The following is a 20473-nucleotide window of genomic DNA, read 5'->3' on the forward strand; positions in this document are numbered from 1 at the left end:
TTGCTTAAGACAGCAGGTTGTGCAGTGTCCCTATGCTATGCACTAGTTTCTAAAAATTGATAAGATTAACTTAATTTTATATACGGAAGAATGATGCATGTACATTGACTCTTTTTATCGAGTTGGTTCACATGATTAAATGTTTCGTCTAGATGGAACAAAAACTAACTACTAGATACTTTTTAGGAGGTTGACTTTGTTTGTGAAAATTGGTATACTTCAGAAACAATTGGTAGGCTTTTCTTTATTATGTTTGAAAATTATAAAATTGTTGGTAATTGGTTATAATATCAGTATGCATAGAAGACATATAATTGGCTTTTTTGCCATTTTGGAAATGTAAACCCTTACAAATTACGTTGTTATTCTTAAAGCATACTGGAAATACTGAGTTAATGAGGTACAAGACAAACTGAATAAACCTTAAATATGGAGTCTGTCTTCAAGATCACAAGTAATAGAGTATTTTGTGTCTTTCAGTGACAGCAAGTATGTGACTTAACTATAATGAAGAATACAATTTTATTTAAACTTTATAGAGGTCTGGGATCAAGTGTCCAGGTGATGTTTGTGGATAATATTTTTTGGAATGGTTTATTAGTTTCCAAGTGAGTGAAATAAAAGTGTTGGCTGGTTGAATTTTCTATATGTTCATCTTCATTCGTAATACAATTGAAATAAAAGTGCAGTTGATATACGGTGAAGCAAGATTCTTCTTCCAAGATGCATTTGAACCATCTGTTTTGGCATTGACTCAACTACTGTGTGGTACCCGTAGAGCAGGGTGCTGTGAGTTGGATATCGAAAAGAAGAGAGAAATCAAGTAGATTAAACATTCTGAGCGAGTCATGATCTGCAATGTCGAGCACATCATCCCACAAGGCAGTTTTAGTTCCTTGTTCAGGCTTAAACCTGGATTTGCAAACTCAGAGCATATCATTTGGTTTTTTACATGTTTTTGGATTTTAATGGAGAGAATGTCAACACTTTCTGAGATTCATGGAAAGCCTTCAACTGGTTGATAGTTGTTTGGATTTGAGGGGTCTAGTATGGACTTATTTGGGGGCGGTGTTATGTAGGAATGCTTAAGGGAGTTGGATACCGATTGTTCCTAACGCTAGTAACAGGGTACACTAGACATTCTGCGTTAACAGCTCCACTAGTGGCAGAGCATGACTAGCCGGAATCTTTAGGTCTCAGGTCTTCTATGAGGGGGAACGCTGAGCATGGTATTACTTTGGTATAACTTTGGTATGGTCTTACCATGTCGACAGGTGGTATTCCGGTACATGTTCAAAGCTTTGATCTTGATGGAGCCCTGTTATTCTGATCCTCCTCTGTGAACATTGCCATGGAGTTGCACAGTTCCTTGGTCTGTGGGATAGCACAGCTTGACTTCCACTGCTTGACTTGACTTGCTGTGTGAGTTGAAGATCTAGCATGAAAAGTTCTCAATGGCTGTTCAGTTTTTCGTACTGCCTTTGATAATTCGCTTTTTTGGCTTCGTGATATTTTGTCTCATCTTGACTGATAGAATAAAGCCTGGATTTTTATGTTTTTGCCAAATTGTTTCACACTTACGACAACATGACTCAAGATTTTTTAGATGGTCAGTCCAAGTTATTTTTAATTTTGGCAGATGGGCACGTTTTTAAGGCTTGGGTGAAACTATTAACAATGAATGAGAAGCGATCACATGAGGTATGGCAAACAATGGATGGAAAGTTTTCCTCTGGTTTGTTCTTGAGGGTATTGGACAGTATTTTGTTCTTGGAATGGAACAGCGTGGAGTTGATGGGGGGGGGGTTGTGGTTCTGAAAATCTGGACCCTGTTGTTATCCCAATATCGAGGTCCAATACCCGTGTCACAAATTATCAACGTACCATGACGAATTTGGTGTCCATGAACCGATAATGATTAGGACATCATTCCTATGTATTTGCGTCACAATCGAGGGTTGCCAACACCCCTAAATCGTAGTTTCCGTCCCAATCCCTTAGACTCCATTTTGTGAACGGCATCCATCTTACGTCTTGCCCTCATGTTAAGTCAATTAAAGGTCGAGCTTGATCCAAAGGGACACGTCCACCTTCCCTGACTTCCCCCTGACCTGTCCCAACTGACTCCATTGCCTTAAGCCAAACCTGTTTGGGCAGCTCCTCGCCCAGCGGCCGAATACGATAGCATCAATGCATAACATTCCACGAACCATTCACCCCATACAGACCATGCTTTCTACAAACATGCACCTGCCCATATTCCTTGTTTATGGCCAGTTTTATGACTGGGTGGTACCTTCCTTTATTGGTGTTTCATCGATATCTGATGGGAGTTCCGGATCTTGCTGGGTAATCTATCACGAACTGGACATCTAAAATGTGGGCTTGCTTACATGACTCCGCACTTTGTATTATTGCAGAAATAGGTTTACAGCCATATTTTGTATAAAAGGAGAAGGCTGGTTCTGTAAAAACGAACACGAACAGTCTCCTGAGAATACATGACCCGTGTTTGTCGTGCTTCTAGGACACGTGTTACTTGGTAGCTACCAATAAAACTTGATCTCTGACTGCGACTAGAAGACTCATTGTTTCTGTGGTCCGGAACAAGGGAGAACTCAGAGGTCTTCAGGTGTTATCCCCTGGCACCAACGGGTTCCTAAAAACCCGGCACCTCAGTTGGCGCCCAACTCGGGGCGATATCAAGCGGCGACGGTCCAAGCCAGATGTTCGTGAGGAGCTTCGTGTGAAAATTCCGGAGGACGGCCAGCCACTTCAGCGACCCCTGTATGTCGACGTGGTTCCGAAGGTCTTTGCTGCGAGGTTCCCCGCGTCCCGACGGCTACGAAGGACTGCTGCCCTGACTATCGCCTTGTTTTGGACCCAGTGATCCTTGGTAGAGCGAAACGATAGACGAGTCTTCTAGCGACGTCACCGATCTTCAAATACTTCAGTTAAGTATAAGTGGAGCGTCTCCCAGTCCTTAGTTTGTCCTTAGTTTTTGGTATCCTTGAGATACGACTTGATTTGGTACTTGCAAGCCCCAAAGCCGAAGGACTCGTGTTTTCACGAGAAATATCGTAATAGATAAACCTTTGAAGTTTGAAGCTAGACTAGTGAGCGAAGATGCCTGGTTTTAGCAGACTTGGAAACTTGTTTTGTCTTGGTTATAATAAGGACTCCCGATTAGAGGATTCTTGTCCGGTTCCTCCAATTGGAACTCCAACGTATGAGCTCTATGTAAAACATGGCGTAGGTCCTATCACATATAATGAAGTGTGGATAAAATACACCCGTAAGGATAGTGTTTTAAAGTGGCCCCAATATGGTAGTTTCGACTCAGAAGTTTTAGATAACCTAGATGTCAAACTGTTCAAGAAGAAAGCCCGACCGGCGATGTTTGACTCTTTCCGCTTATGGCGTAAAGAGGCCAAACAAAAGGAAATTAAATTAGAAAAGAAGAATAAGAGGGAAAGAGGTATTTCAGTAATGCAAGCCGCGATAAAATTTAAAGACAACGAAGAGGATCGAATAAGTGAGCAGTTGCACAGGCAACGTAAAATGGCAATAGATAAATGCTATCCTGTTTTACCATCTCTTCAGCAAGAGACAGTAAAAGAGCGTGAAAAAGATCCATTAATGGCGCATTTGCTAAGTTCGCCACCACCCTATGCGCAAAATGCCACAGCACCTCCGCAACCTTTAGTTGCACCTCTGGTAGCTGTTATACCAGCTCCTCTACAGCACTCACCAGCTACTCTTCAGCTGGCTTCTATTTCTCTAGTGCAGCCTCCTCAAGGCTCACAGATCACATCTACTTGTCCTACTGTTCCTTCTACAACTTCGCCTAGCGCACCTTCTATTTCTTCTGATACTAGTTCTACGAATGCTTCTGTTTCTGCTTTGCGTGACTCTGTTCTGCCACCAGTTATTCCTCCGCTTTCACCTTTCGTCTGGCATAAAATGGCCAGCATTGTTACTAACATTCCTTCACCACTGTTTCGGTCGCCTAAAACGACCCCTAATACGGGACAAAGACAGTTACGAAGCCAAATGCCTGATTATCAAGAGAGGGAATCCCTGAATAAGTTAGCACGGAATTGGGCTCTGGATACAACCAGATATGATGTAGAGTCTGTCATGAACGTCTTCCGTCAATGGGATGAACCGACGCAAAGATATGTTTTTGAACAGATGTGTGTTTTTCTGTGTGAGGATTTGGAAGATAATGGTCAAGAGAGCAACGCTCGAGAGTTGTGTAATGTACGATTTAAATTTGGGGAAGGCATGATTGTAGGTCACGATGTCGACAAAGCAGTTGAGGTATTAATATCATATCGAAGTACAGGTGGTAACTCTGGGTCATCGTCTGAATGTGGTACGCCTAGTGGGAAAAGAGCGAGACAGTACCCCATGAGAGAGGTTCCTCCAGTTTGGAGGGAAGGTGATGCGAATGCTAATCCACCAATTCTGCCCCATTTCCGGCGTGTATGGGTACATGTCCCATGGAAAAGATCGGAAGTATTAGCACTCAAGCAGTCACTACCTGACCCTTGTAAAAACCCAACTGGGTATTATAAGGAGTTATCGCAAACTGCAAGCTCATGTATAATGAATTTAGCGGATGTAGACATGTTATTTGGGAACGTTGTTCCACATCCTTTATGGAGCAAGATACGTCATACGGATCACGATCAGGAACTAGGTGACTCGTGGGCGAACATTGCGACTACAGATGCTAGACAAGTCGGTGGTTTTAAACCTGAGCCGTTAATAGCTGAACTTCCCGGTAGAATTATAGCGTACATGAAGACAATAATGCCTGAAGTACACGTAAATTGGGACAAGCTATCAGCGTGTAAACAAAAGAAAGATGAGAATGTGTCTGACTTTTTCACGAGATTTGAGGAAACATTCACCGACCACAGTGGTCAAGATATGGCTACCGAGGGTGGCCAAAGATTGTTTGTGGACAAGTTCGTACATAATTTGCTCCCTGAACTATGTAATAAACTAAAAGACTCTGAGAGTGCTTGGGCTGTCTCTACGTCAGCGCAGATTTTAGCTACAGCCCAGTACTATGAAAATAGGCGTAGGGACGAGCTAGACAAGGCAGATAAAAAGACGAAAGATTTGAAAACTAAGGTTCTTCTCCAGCAGGCCTATCCGCCTCGCACGGCTAGTCAGCCCGATTATCAACCACGACAGCAGTATTCGAGAAACGCGCAAGGTAACGAGTTTTCCCATCAGCGTCCTACATATGGCCCGAATCAATGTGCGTATTGCAAGGAAGAGGGTCATTTTAAAGGGTGCTCAAGGTGTAAGGGGAAGAGGTGTTCAGCATGCCCCTAGAGGTAGGGGCCGTGGAAATTTCACTCAGAATACAACTTCTTTTCCGCCTCAGAAGTCCATGAATAGCTTTGACCAACAGAATAATTCATCGTCTAAGTCAGCTCAGTACTATGCTGACGACTATTACGCCGAACACGAAAATGAGGGTAATGATTGCTAGGACAGCCATGGACAAAGAGAGCGAGTTGTTTCAGTTCCAGTAGATCAGAATGGACCTTATGTCGAGGTGATTACCTCAGGAGTGTCAGAGCCATTTCTGCTGGATACTGGTGCTACAAAAAGTTCTATTATGCACTCGAAACTTCCTGGCGCACCTTTGTCTGGCGAAATGAATGTCTCAGTAGGTTTCTCTGGCGCCCCTGTTAGAAACCCGATCTCTAGTCCTATATCCCTTTCTGTTGGCCCATGCGAATTAGAAGCACCCCTCATTTTGACAACAGGTTGTGGTGAAAATTTGTTAGGTTTGGATTTACTAAAAAGGTTATATGCGACATTGTACTGTTCTCCCTCGGGAGTACAACTTACTTTTAGGTAAGAAGGTCATTTCTTCGATGTATTTGTCAAAGAAAAATATTCCAACTGAATTATTGTCACTTCCTGATATACTTTGGGCTAATGGTTCTAATGATGTAGGTCGTTTGGAGATAACACCATATGTCATAACCTTGAAAGCCGACGTTAGGTTGCCACGTATTCCCCAATACAAAATATCTAGCGAATGCGAAAAAGCATTGTTGAAAATTGTTTATGATTTGATTGATAAAGACGTCATCGAAGAAACGACAGGAAATGTCTGTAACAGTCCAGTTTTGCCCGTTTTAAAACGTACTGATCATTCACAACTGCCTGCATACAGGTTCGTGATTGACCTCAGAGAGGTGAATAAGGTAGTTATCCCACAGTTTCCAGTTGTCCCCGACATTACTGCTTTATTGACAATGGTTCCAGCTTCAGCAAATTGGTTCTCGATGATTGACCTGAAGAACGCTTTCTTCAGCATCCCGATTGCTGAGGAGAGTAGAGACATTTTCGGCTTCAATTTAGGAGGACGAAGCTTCCGCTTCAAGTGCGCTCCTCAAGGCTACTGCGAAAGCCCATCAATATTCAGTCAGGCCCTGAAAACACAACTGGACACGATTATTCTACCAGATGGTTCGACTCTGATTCAGTACGTCGACGATCTGCTGATCGCCGCAGACACTAAGGAAATTTGCAAGCGAGCTACATTGTCATTATTACGTCACTTATGTGACATGAAGCACAAAGTATCTCTTTCCAAACTACAATTTTGCCGACAAGAAGTAACCTACTTAGGTCACATCTTGTCGAAGGAGGGAAGGAGACTGACACCAGAAAGAATACAGGCAATTGCAGAACTGAGTGCCCCAAGGACACAGAGAGAAGTTCGAGCCTTTTTGGGCATTACATCGTACTGTAGACAATTAATACCGAATTTCTCACTACTAGCTAAACCCTTGCTGGCACTACTCCGTAAAGATACGCCCAATCCTATGCCCTGGTCTGAAGATTGTCAGACGAGTTTCCACAAGTTGCGTGATGCATTGTGTTCGGCTCCTGTGTTGGGAAACCCCAACTACAGTAAGCCTTTCACATTATATGTCCATGAGAAGGAAGGCTGTGCATTATCAGTCCTAACACAACACTTTGGGGACAAACAGCGCCCATGCGCGTATTTTTCGGCAACTCTAGATCCTGTGGCTAAGGCACTACCAAGTTGTCTGAGAGCCACCGCCGCAGCAGCTGTCTGCATTCGACAGTCTGCTGGATTAGTCATGAATAATACTCTGATCGTTATGGTTCCGCATGCAGTAGACATTTTGCTAAACAGGACGAAGACACAACACCTTACTAGCGCTCGACTATCCAGTTACGAACTTACACTGCTAGCAAGTCACATACACATAAAGAGGTGTGATACACTCAACCCTGCTACGCTATTACCCATCCCGACAGAAACAGACACAGACAAGATTGATAAACATGACTGCTGCTTCAAGACAGAAGAAGAGACAAAAGGGAGAGTAGACTTACAGGACACTCCCCTTCCTGAATGCAACGATACTTTATGGGTCGATGGTTCATGTTTCAAGTTACCGAATGGTGATACGACTGCCGCATATGCCGTAACAAAATTACACACCATTTTAGAGACCGCACGTATTTCCCACAACTCTGCACAAGCTGCGGAAATTATTGCACTTACCAGAGCATGCGTGTTAGCAAAAGGAAAGCGAGTGAATGTGTACACGGACAGCCAATACCCCTTCGGCGTGGCTCACAGTTTTGGGAGATTATGGCGTGAACGTGGCTTCCTTACATCACATGGTGCAAAGATACAACATGGTCAGCTAGTTAATGAGCTCCTTGAGTCACTGACCATGCCACTACAAGTTGCCATTATGAAATGCAGTGCACACAAGAAAATTCAAGACGATGTTGGCCGCGGGAATGCATTTGCAGACGAGGTTGCGAAAGAGACCGCAAGGAACACGATGAGTCGAATGTATGTTGCGGGTCCCGCTAGATGTATTGCTGATGTGGGAATATGTGAGGACACCATTGAAAGCGTGAAATCTATACAAGCTGAGGCAACTGAGAATGAGTTGAATAAGTGGAGAGAAAGTAACGGTAGATTGGATGCGAATGGTTGTTGGGTCGAATTATCGGAACACCAGCGATGGCTACTACCTAATGCATACGTACTTGCAGTAGTAACAATGGCTCACGGCATGGCACACATCAGTTCGAAAGGAATATGTAAGCTATTGGCCCCAGTATGGCAGAATAGCAATATCCCAAAATATGCAGAAAATGTGGTCAGAAACTGTATGATATGCCTAAAACACAATCCCGGTAAAGGAACTCCAACTCCAGCTGGTCATTTTGCGCCTCCTACGTATCCGTTCGAGGTTTTGCAGCTCGATTTCATCCACATGGAGAGGTGCCACAATCTAAAGTATGTGCTCGTTGTTGTTTGCGCCGTTTCAAGGTGGGTGGAAGCGTACCCCCTTAAAGACAATACCGCCTTGACAACTGCCAAAGCTCTTGTCAAAGAGTTCTTCCCGAGATTCGGTATGCCTAGAATTGTCTGGAGTGATAATGGAAGTGAATTCATAGGACGAGTGATGAAGAGAGTGTGTGAGTGTCTAGGCATACACCAGAAATTCCACGCTGCAAATCACCCCCAATCAGCTGGATTAGTAGAGTGCTACAATGGCACATTGAAACTCAAGCTAGCCAAGATCCAAGCCAGTACGGGTCTTAAATGGCCTGACGCCTTGCCCCTAGCACTCTTGTCAACTAGGATGACTGTCCATTCCAAATTAGGTCTTAGCCCTCACGAGATAGTGTTTGGCCGCCCAGCCAACGTCTGGGGCGTGCCAAGACCAAAGAAACTCAGTGAAATAGAACACCCCGTACTGCTTGATTATTTGTGCGAATTGACAGCTAAATTGCGTGTTTTACACCAACAGGTTCACAGTTCCTCTACGCCAGCCTCTGACGATCCAGGTCATACAATCAAACCCGGCACGTGGGTCTTGGTGCGAAACTTCCAGCGCACCAGCAACGGACAGCCGAGGTGGACCGGACCGTATTTGGTGCTTCTTTCTACAAGATCAACTGTTTGGGTGGACGGCAAAAAGAACTGGGTGCATGGGACCCATTGCAAACGGGTCTCTCTGCCCCTTCCATACGACCGGTGGGTCGATAAAGGACTTGCCGACTCTGAGACTGAATCCGTACCTCGTTTCATCCCTTTCAGCGATGCACGTTTAAAAGAGACTGGTACCGAAAAGGAGAGTGATCGTATTTTGCAAGGACTTGTGTCACCGTCTATGCAGTTGGACACTACCGAACCTGAGACATTGTTTAAAGACCACACCGTACCTGAGAAGCGACGGTACGACCTGAGATCTAGCCCCAGAGACTAATAAAACTTGATCTAATGTGATTTCCCTTTTCCCCCAAGAACTATTTTTAATTTTTCAGCTCTCTCGTCCCAGGGAACTAGCTCATTTTTGATTTTCGAACCGCCATCCGGTTCCGCTGCTAGGGTCGCAGTTGAAATGTGGGGAGTGCAACCAAGGAAGTTTTAGGTCCACGGTTCTGGTTGGTCCGAGGGAGTCACCCCGGACTGAACGGAGCGCACTCCCTGGCAGAATCAACCTACCACCGCGGGCAGCAAGTAGAGGATGGAGTTTCCAAGGGTAGAGAGACCTGTCAAACTTACGAACTTTGAAAAACAATTGTGTACTATACTGTCCAAGAGAAGATTTTTAATAATATGTGTTCTAATGCTGTGTAGCACTGTGATGCTTTTGATTGGTTATGCTCTATTCGTATTTCGAGTTTCCCTATTCTCAAATGACACTCTGCCAACGCCTCCTCCCACTCTCTCCCCACACTCTTTTCACCCTCTACCTGAACACGAGTCTGCCAGAAGACTCGAATTTGTAAATAACTCTTTCATCCAACTCCTACACCAACACCAGTCTATAATGAACACATCAAACTGTTGGATATGCGGACTCATGCCGCACACAACTGATAAGGGTATCCCATACTTCATCCTGCCATTTAGTTATTATGGTTCTCTGTGGGCTTTTCAGACCATGTTCCTATTCGCCCTAGAACCATACCCGACCCGTTCCACTGAGAGCGATTCCAGTAACAAGGCACTAATAGCAGGGATAAGAAATATGAGTAGGGATATCGACACATATCTGACTATCCCCAAAGATGAACTGACTCCATACACTCGTTGGAACGTAACCAAACATGGCGTTTACCTGATCAAGAGCCAAGCAGCAAAGAAATCCCGCCCAGTTTGGATAGTGCCCCACCGAGGTCACTTATGTTTACAAGGTATTGGTAGGGATCCCACAGCACAGTTAGGAAAGAGCATTTGCACAGAAACATATGTGTTCGCCTCCCGAACTTCCCCTATACTCTTAGCAGCCAAAGGCACGTATTTCGTCTGCCACGACCAAGCCTATACATGGTTGCCCCCTGATTTCTCAGGCACGTGTTTTATCTCATTTCTGCTGCCACCCACCTACACGGCCCAAGCAGATTACCATCGGACAAGGACAGCTAGAGGTGTCGTGAGTAAAGACGACACCGCGGGTCAGGAATTCGCTGACTTCGCAAAAGGTTTTCTGCCATTTTGGGGGCCTATGGTGAACAGCAGGAATATTCGCCAGTTAGCAAGGATAGTTGAATCCGCTGTGACTACAACGGCCGGAGCACTTACCAATTTGACAACCGAGCTTCAGTCGGATCGACTTATGACCCTTCAGAACCGAATTGCCCTTGATATCATACTCGCCGATCGCGGTGGTGTGTGTAGAGTCATCCAATCCAGTTGTTGCATATTCATCCCTGATAATGCGCCGACAGTATACCAGGCCATCTCTAAACTACATGAAATATCTGGTTCCCTTCACGTTGAAAAAGGGGATTGGTCCTTGCTAGGGTGGTTCTGGGGACTGATCGCTGCCTGGGGATGGAAAACACTGATCTTCATTGGGATGATCTTAACACTTCTGTTTATGTTCTGCCTATGTATACAGTGCGCTCCTGCACTCTGTGGCCTCTGTGCTACTTCATGTGTACGGAAGCCTGTGTCAAGGGACGAACTGAGCAACAGAATGATGTTACAGCAGCATCTCCACGAATTCCTTCATACAGATTTGGACTCGGATTAACATGAGTTATTGCCTTACATAAGGGCAAAAGGAGGGTCTGTGGTTCTGAAAATCTGGACCCTGTTGTTATCCCAATATCGAGGTCCAATACCCGTGTCACAAAATATCAACGTACCATGACGAATTTGGTGTCCATAAACCGATAATGATTAGGACATCATTCCTATGTATTTGCGTCACAATCGAGGGTTGCCAACACCCCTAAATCGTAGTTTCCGTCCCAATCCCTTAGACTCCATTTTGTGAAAGGCATCCATCTTACGTCTTGCCCTCATGTTAAGTCAATTAAAGGTCGAGCTTGATCCAAAGGGACGCGTCCACCTTCCCTGACTTCCCCCTGACCTGTCCCAACTGACTCCATTGCCTTAAGCCTAACCTGTTTGGGCAGCTCCTCGCCCAGTGGCCGAATACGATAGCATCAATGCATAACATTCCACAAACCATTCACCCCATACAGACCATGCTTTCTACAAACATGCACCTGTCCATATTCCTTGTTTATGGCCAGTTTTATGACTGGGTGGTACCTTCCTTTATTGGTGTTTCATCGATATCTGATGGGAGTTCCGGATCTTGCTGGGTAATCTATCACGAACTGGACATCTAAAATGTGGGCTTGCTTACATGACTCCGCACTTTGTATTATTGCAGAAATATGTTTACAGCCATATCATAAACTCAAGAATTCTTGCTCGAAGCTATTATTTTTGTATAAAAGGAGAAGGCTGGTTCTGTAAAAACGAACACGAACAGTCTCCTGAGAATACATGACCCGTGTTTGTCGTGCTTCTAGGACACGTGTTACTTGGTAGCTACCAATAAAACTTGATCTCTGACTGCGACTAGAAGACTCATTGTTTCTGTGGTCCGGAACAAGGGAGAACTCAGAGGTCTTCGGGTGTTATCCCCTGGCACCACCGGGTTCCTAAAAACCCGGCACCTCAGGGTTTGCTTGTGAGCATGAGGGTGTGGATCGTCATACTGTGCGAACTTGGCCCAAGGGCATTAGAGCGCTTTACAAAGCACCAGATTTCATTGCAAAGGGTCAGATTAGTTTAACCCCTTCGACGCTTATGATGAGCTCAGCTCGTCATGAGTTACGCCTCTCGTACGCTCATGACGAGCTGAGCTCGTCATGAACCGCGGGTTTGGGGTTAACATTTTTAGAACTGGGAGATTAAGCGATTTGTGCAAAATCCCAGAATGTTGAGCTGACACTGGGACTCAAACCTGATTCCCCAGTTCCAAAGACTGACGTTCTAGCCGTTAGGGATATCTCCTCACTTGTTGGAAGAACTGCAAGGGAGAAGAAGTGATAAATAAAGCCCTTGTGTGTAATGACAGCATTACTGGCCTTAAGACTGATCAATACTGCTTGTTATTTCTGTTAATATACTTACAAACTCTCATCTGTGGTTTGGGACATTAAGTCATGTGAGCGCTGAATATTGGCACAGGTGAACCGCTCTGCAGCCAACTGCACCAGTCTATAAGGTTCATGTTTCCTCCTTCCACAAATGCTATCTGTATGCATCGGCTTTTGTTAAATAACTGCTGAGTGGGAGATTATTTAACATCGGTCTTGGTTAAATCATTTTGTGCTGACGCTACAGCTTTGTGGCTGTGAGACTGGATAGGAAGTGGAAGCTGGTTCTTTACTGCTATGTTGTTACCTAGTATTAAGGGCATTTGTAGTACCAGGTTTAGGTTTATTCTATTGTAAATTTTCTTTCTAGGTGCATTGGTCTTGATTTACTTTTCCTGTTTGATCTGATGCAAAGGTCGTGTAAACTTTGTTTAATTTCTTTCATGTTGCAGAAGGGTGCTTTCAATGTACTGGTTTCTTCATAAACTCTGCATTTGCACATTTATTATTGTTGGAGAGAATTGTTTATATTTTTCTCTTCAAATGATGATCATGTGAATTTACAGTTTTAGGCAACCTAAGAGTAGGAAAGCTGGCGCCAGTATTAATGTTTTCACCGCCTAGACAATGGACCAAATCCTCAATGTTCCATTTTGACACATATGTCAGGCAGCAAACAGCATTGGTTCCAAACTAAAACTTCACTACAGCCGAAGCAAGTACTAGTACAGACTTTTGCTCGATTTGCTATTGCTTCTATAGTTAAAATAGTGCAAAATCACTTTGCCCCACTATTGGGAACGTACCTGTGTATCACCTTTTGACCTAATCTGTGTGCAGTCTGTGTAAGGTAGAAGGAAATGGTGGTTTTGTATAGTTGTATCCTCTGAGTAAGCCCTCTTCCTTGTGGAGGGAAATTCTGTGGTCTCGGTGTGGATAATTAGGATTATTTCATAGCAAGCTCTTTCATTCTGGGAAAGCCTATTCCTGGATGTGTGAACTCGGCATATCGCAAATCAGATGTTTGTTAATGCTCTGGGCCAGATGTACTAAAAGGCAGCACAGCAACCAAAGTAACTGCATTGCGTGTATGGGATATATAAGTGGGAAACATGGTATCTAGAAGGATTTGCTACGCCTAATGTTGGCGCACTAACTCCCTGCCTAGCGTCACGGATACAGCTGTGTGCCATGGTGCAAAAGTTGCGCGTCATATCTAGCATGGGTTTTGTACTGGAAGGATACTCTTTCAGTACAAAAATATGCTTCGACTAAACTCAAAACAATTTCCAACGTGTGTGTGTTGTACAGTGCAGTACACATGTAAAGTTGGGAAAGTTTGGTGAAATTAAAACATTTCTCCATCTTTACAACTGCCTTAAGAAACAAATCTCTGTCGACAGATTTCAGCAGATATTGATTTGTGTTAAAAACCAATGGATGATTGCACAGGAATGCCCATGGGACACTCCTTTATACTAAGCATTACCCTAGTGCTACTTTCCAGAGTCCAACCTCCACCCCAAACACACATTTTATGCCAGTTTGCTTCCATTCTGTGATGCAAACCAGGTGCAATGTGCCTATAAATCTGCCCCTCAGCTTACAGTGAATGTCTCAATCTTGTGGACACTCAGATGCCGTAGAAGGAAGGACTTTTTAGTAAAGCTTTTCACACACATTGGGCAGTGAAAGGGTTTCTCTCCTGTATGTGTTCTTATGTGAGTTAGAAGATTCTTCTTTTCAGTGAAACACTTCTCACACTCTGTGCATTGAAAAGGCTTCACCCCTGCGTGGATTCTTTGATGAGTCTGCAGGGTTTCCTTTCGAGTGAATCGTTTCTCACACTGTGTGCAGTGAAACGGTTTCTCTCCTGTGTGCTTTTGTTGGTGTTTTAATAGATGTGACTTATAACCAAAGCTTTTTTCACACCCACTGCAATGAAAGGGCCTCACTCCTGTGTGTACGCTTTGATGTTGTAAAAGGTTTGACTTTTGATTGAAACTCTTCTCACACTCGCTGCATTTAAAAGGCTTCACTCCTGTGTGTATTCTTTGGTGCTGTAGAAGATTTGTCCTTTCAGTAAAACTCTTCCCACACTCGGTGCAGGGAAAGAGCCTCTCTCCTTTGTGTCTTCTTTCATGACGGTGAAGGTTTCTCCTTTCATGAAATATCTTTTCACACTTACCGCAGGGAAAACGTCTTAGCCCCGTGTGTCTTCTTTGATGGACTGCAAGTTGTTCCTCATTAAAAAACCTTTTCTCACACTCACCGCAGACAAAGGCTCTTCGAATTTTGGGAATTTGTTGGTGTCTTTTTCGGGTGATGCTCTTGGAAATCTTGTTCACGCTTTGACTGAAGGAATGAGACTCATTCACTTTCATATTTACTGTCTCCGATTGGTGTGCTGTGGAATGAAATAAACATGAATGATTATGTACGAGTAATAATAAAAGAAGAAATCAGCTCAAGGTTGCAATGCTTCATGTCGAAAGGGTTCTATCCTATGACAGAAGGATGCTGGGTTTTTTTAATGAAAGGACGGTGTCACATTTTCCATTTCTTTGGTACAAAGTGGCCTGAGTTAGCCCTGCAATGGGTAAACGTCAGGAAATCCTGTTCCAGATCAAGAATCACAGTGTATTGATTATCTCATGTAAATGAAATCCGGACTCATGCAATCGTTTGGCGATACAGCTACAAGAAGCATTAATGTTTCTCAATGTATCAAACTCTTCCAGAAAAGTATTCTATGTCTACCAAAAGGTTTCCTGCTCAAATGTTTCATTAATCTGACCGGCCCTTCAAAGACACTCTGGGCTGGATTCAGATCTGGGCAGACCAGTTAATCCATCACAGCGGTGATGGATATCCTGTCCGCCTCAATATAAATCCCATTGTATCCTATGTTATTTATATTTCGGCGGACCGGATATTGTCACCGTTGTGACAGAGTAACCCGTCTGCCAAGATCTAGATCTGGTCCTCTGTCAAGATCATACAGAATTAGAAAAATCTGGCATGTCCTGGTTTCAACGTGTAATAACAATATTTCTAAGTCCACTTCTTTCAAGGCTTCTTTGACTCACAGGTCTTAGGAGAGCCCAACTGGCCCCCACTTCCAAGGTTTCCCTTTCTCGGAGCACACCCTTCACTAACAGCTTAGGGCCTGATGTATTCCAGACCAAGAGACCAGCAGTCCTTGTCCTGACACACTCACTGGTTAGTGACACAGAGTTTATTTTGAGCTGCAGCAAATGTACTAATCTGTTGCAGCACAAAATGGACTGTCAATAGGGTGCACATAAAGCATAATGCCTCTGGCACATGAATAAGGATTCCTGTAGGAAGCTGGCTCTGTATATGGTATGCACAGAGTCTAGAGATTCCCCCAGAAGTGTACAGGGCTCAATGTGCACCCAAAATGCTCTATTAGTGGTAGTGTGGGCGAGTAGTCTTAGACCTATCACAGAGGAGTGTAAGACATTTATTGCACACACATTGGCCAATAACTGACTAAACGACTCAAAAAGAGTAGATCCACACCAATTTTATAAAAATAAGCTATGATTGGAATTTATTTTAGGACCAAGATCTTTGCAAAAAGGTAAGTACATTTTTCAGGAAAAATACTTTAGTCTTTTATAAGTCGATACTTGGGGCAATTTTTAAACTGTTCAATGGTAACCTATGGAGGAAAATAGTAATGCGGTTTCACGGGTAGGTACCCAACTTACAGTCCCAGTCTTCAAGATCAGCAGAGGGCAAGGTTCAGATAAGTGCAAAGTCTGCACTACCAGCGGCACAGGGGCAGCCGGGTGCAGAGGTCAAATTTGGAGATTGGCCCAATGTTATTCAATGGAGACTGGGGGCACTTGGAGCCACGCAGCTTGCAGGTAGGTAAATCGGTTGCAGTGGCCAAGCTTTGGAGGTTAGAGCAAGCACGGGGGCACAAGGCAGCACCAAACATACACCACATGCGGCACGTGGCGGTCGGGTGCCGGGTGCAAATACAGCATTGGGCGCCTAATGCTCTTCAATGGGGAAACTCGGTTCGACAAACAGGCAGCAGGTGTCACACCGGAGGCTGCACGAAGGTCACCAGTGACAGCAGAAGTAAGTTGTGGTGTTGAGGGTCATAGGGGCACTGTTGCTTCAGATCACCAAGGCTCAGGGTGCAGCGGTATCCTTTGACGTCGGATACTTCTTATCAGAGCTGGTTGCCGTTGGGGAAGCCTCTGGATTCAGTCTGCAGTCGTAGTCGTGGAGTTAAGAAGGGGGTAAGCCAACACTAGACTTGGACTCAGGATCACTAGGAAACCTTTTCTGGATCGGTGGGCCACCTGGACACAGGCCAGAAGGGTTGTTTTCTTCGTGGACAAAGCCGCTGTCCTCTGGAGTTCTGGTCTTCTTCAGAGGTAGGCAGTCCTCCCAGGGTTTGTGAAAGTCGCTAACTGCTTGACTTCGAGGACTGAAGAAATACCGGTAGGGCTGGGGCCAAGTCAGTAGGTGTCGTCAGTCTTCTTCTGCACGGCGTCTTCTTCGTCCTTTTTCATCTTAGTCAGCAGGACTAGTTTCAGGGTCTGGGGGAGCCACTTAAATATTACATTTTGAAGGTGTTTTAGGGAAGTGACAGGTGGTACCAATGTGCACCTCGGGTGTCTACACCCTAAATTATTCCACCCTCCTGTGGGAGGGAGCATAGTCCTAGCCCTGATGGGAGGGGTCTCCCCATTTTCAAGATGGCGGGAACTGAAAGATGTGCTTCACTTTGCCTCCCCACCGTAGGGGGTAGTTGACAGAGGTGGGCACACCTCCTATTCTTCATTGGGTTTCCCGCCTAAAGTAGGGGTGTAAACCGGGGGCTGCCATCTGCTGCTGGAACAGAGGCTGGGGGTTGCATCACAAAGGCGGCAGCCTTCGAAGCTTCCGTCTTGAGCACTGTGCCCATCCTGGGAGAGGAGGTGTGAGCCCTTCGACCAGGTCCTAGAGAGCAGAGGCTCTTAATCCAGGAGTCCAGAAACATGGCTGATGGTGGCAGACTGCCTAATGCCAGTCTGTGACCACACCAGGGTTGGTAGTAAATGTTTCAATAAATCCCACACTGGCATCAGTAGTAGTTTAGGTTCAGAAAAGCCTTCATAGTACTGGGGAACTCGAGTTGTCGAGTTTCCTGCCCATGTACTCTCCATGGCTTCCCCATGCATACCATATCCAAGAATGGAATTAAATATTGTAGGGACATATCTGCTCATGCAGCTGTGCCCACACCTGTGGCATAGTGCACCCTGCCTTAGGGCTGTAAGGCCTACTAGAGGGGTGACTTACCTATACCTTAGGCAGTGTTATTTGCATGGAACACAGGCAGTGAGCCATGTTGACTTTATCGTTCGGTCAGCACCAGGCCATGCATGCTCCAGTGGCAGTCTGCGGGCCTGAGTGAGGGGTCCCAAGGGGACCCTCTTCAGCCCCAGTGCCCTAGGTACCATTTACTATGGACTTACATGAAGGGCCAATTGTGGTACAGTTTTAGGGTGAGAACACTAGTACTGGGAACCTGAACAGCAGGGTCTCAGTACACTTCAGTCAAAGTTGCATCAAAAGCCAGGCAAAAGGTGTGGTGTGTGTGTGGGGGGAGGGGGTACTGCAAACGAACCCCATTTTCTCACAATCCCCTATTTTAACTCAGCAAAATGGAGGAAAATGTACTTATTGTGCACCATTAAGACATGTGTCATAACACAATCAGTGGTTCCCCACCTCTCAAAGAAGCGGGATACCACAGTGGGGTTCTCACTCTGCAAAATCCTAAATTACTACACTCTTTCTGAGGGATTACATGATATCCAAAAGTCGAGAAGACCCACGTTTTGACATGGACGGTATCACTGTTCCAAAGATTGCTATTGCAGAACCACTGATAAAATACCAACACCTCAAGGGCCTGAGATCTGATTTGCGAGGAGCAAGTTTTCCTCTTGGGCTGTTCGTTAACGGGTTCATGTATCTGTTGGTAATGGGGAGCCCAATGGAAATCCATGTGGCCTTGAACGCAGGCGTGGTGTGGCCGTCCAGGATAACGTTTTAAGATTCTTGTGATCTTTCTAGAGTCTGCTGATGTGGCAATCATCATCAACTCACAAATCGCTTCCTCTTACTTTTTTTGCATGTTTCGGAAAATAGGTGCATACCCTTTAGAACCCAGCTGTGAAAGGTTCCCCTCCTCTCTTCCATCCTAAGGTTACATAAGTTATGAAATATTCACTGGGGTTGTACTCGGCTATCAAGAGTCCATTCATCTGTAGTTTTAAATAATGACCAACTCCTCTGATTAAACAGATCTCAAATGCACTTTTATTCAACTGGATTATGAATCACAGTGATTCTCTTTAAACCATCTTGTATGCTTAAAATCTACAATAAATCCACAATAAAAAATGTTGTCAAAAATTCAAGAAATATGTACACAAGAGCGGAACCAAGAAACGTATGGGTCGCTCACTGTTCTTCCCAAAGGTGCAGCCTTTGATTCCACAGACAACGCCAAATGAGGAGGCCTTTGACCAGCAGTGGGATTTCACATATACAAGGCAGGTGTATGCATGGTACACTTTCATGCTCCCTGTACCTAGCTTCAGCCTCCTCACTGAAGGGTGCCTGCAGCCTTACTTTACTTCATGTGCTCAACCAGCAGTGCTGCTGAGCATGAGACTAGCGGTACAAAAGGGGGTGGTGATGGACGGAGCATCTGAACCAATCAAACACTCACACCCAGTCAACAGATCTGGGTTTAATCCATCACCGTTCTTTAGCCCACTCTGCCACCCCAGTTCAAACATGGCTACATGCAAATCAGTCTGACCCTGTGCCTCACGGGAACAGTGCAGCCCGAACTGCCAAGCCATGCCTTCCCTGGACTGGAAACAAGCGTCCTAGGACCGGTTTCTGGCATTGCAGCCGTCTTCAGCCAGGCTACCTTGAATCCAGTGGCAAAGTGAGCATGAAACTAGTGCAGATTGGGTTACAAAAACCAGGCGCACAGCACTTCCTGACTGTTTCAAATCAGATGGAGGGGAGAAAACTCTGATCTCCAATTACTCTCTGTAGTACCATACAACCATGCTACACTCTGAGGTGAGAAAGAGTAACAAAAATATATATGGTCCTGGAGTCCTCTGCAGTCAGCTTGTCGTCTGTGAACTTGAAACCTCATGAATTTCAACAGGTTTATTAGGGAAATGAGTGTTTGCATCTATCTATAGGACCCACATAGGACACATACCAAACCTGGAAACTCAGCCAGGGCCCGACAGCACGCACTGTGGCCCTCCAGGGGCCAAGAAACAGAAATGTACAGATTTTAGCTCACCTGTGGGTGGATGAGTGTCATCTGTGTCCTCGAGGTCCTTATAAGCTTCCAGATGGGGCTCTTCCTCTTCCTCATCTTTGACGATGACTGATATCATTGCAGTGGTCGTCTCAAGCCCTGATTCAACAAAAACATCCAAATGTCAGCAGACTGTCTGAGCAGCCATAAACTCTGTCGACCTACTACATAACATCACTCATTCTGTAGTACAACTTTTAAAGTGGAGGGGATATGGGGACCTTGGAATAAATACAGAGGAGACATTTGTGTGCCACCTAGGGATGCTGTTTTAGATGTACCCCCATCCCCGTAAAGTTCCTGACATGTGTTTCTTCTTGTGATCTGTACCCCCAGTAGATGCTATACTGACTAATGATAACATTCCTCTGTAACTGTGTCTTTTGCTGATGCTTTGTTCTAATAAATAGAATTGCTAAAAAAAAAATAAAGTGGAGGGGACAGCAAACTTTAGGGCCTGGAGTCCTGGTTTATGTGAGAGAAACCAACTGCAGGATACCGATATTTACAACACTAGGCGCATTTGATTGTTCCAGTGTCCAGATAACTTAGATTAGTCTCCAGGGATACCTACTTTCAAAACGTATCCCTTAGTTCTTTGGGTTAACAGAGTAATATTATCAACACAAAGCAGAATGC

General features: G+C 44.8%; 1 protein-coding gene across 2 annotated transcripts in view; it reads right to left on the minus strand.

Moving 5' to 3' along the window:
- Nucleotides 1-20473, minus strand: part of LOC144770934 (uncharacterized) — a 91888-nt gene that overhangs the window by 24835 nt on the left and 46580 nt on the right. The window contains exons 5-6 of one of the 2 annotated variants that reach the window (XM_078655766.1): nt 19817-19933; nt 14720-14854 (exon numbers count right to left, since the gene is read on the minus strand). In XM_078655766.1, coding sequence (XP_078511892.1) covers nt 14720-14854; nt 19817-19933 — 252 coding nt within the window. Of the gene's footprint in view, nt 1-12822; nt 14855-19816; nt 19934-20473 lie in introns of those variants that run through there. The other variant, XM_078655767.1, reaches the window with a different exon arrangement.

Source organism: Lissotriton helveticus, chromosome 7 (genome assembly GCF_964261635.1).
Source record: "Lissotriton helveticus chromosome 7, aLisHel1.1, whole genome shotgun sequence".
Taxonomy (NCBI): Eukaryota; Metazoa; Chordata; class Amphibia; order Caudata; family Salamandridae; genus Lissotriton; species Lissotriton helveticus.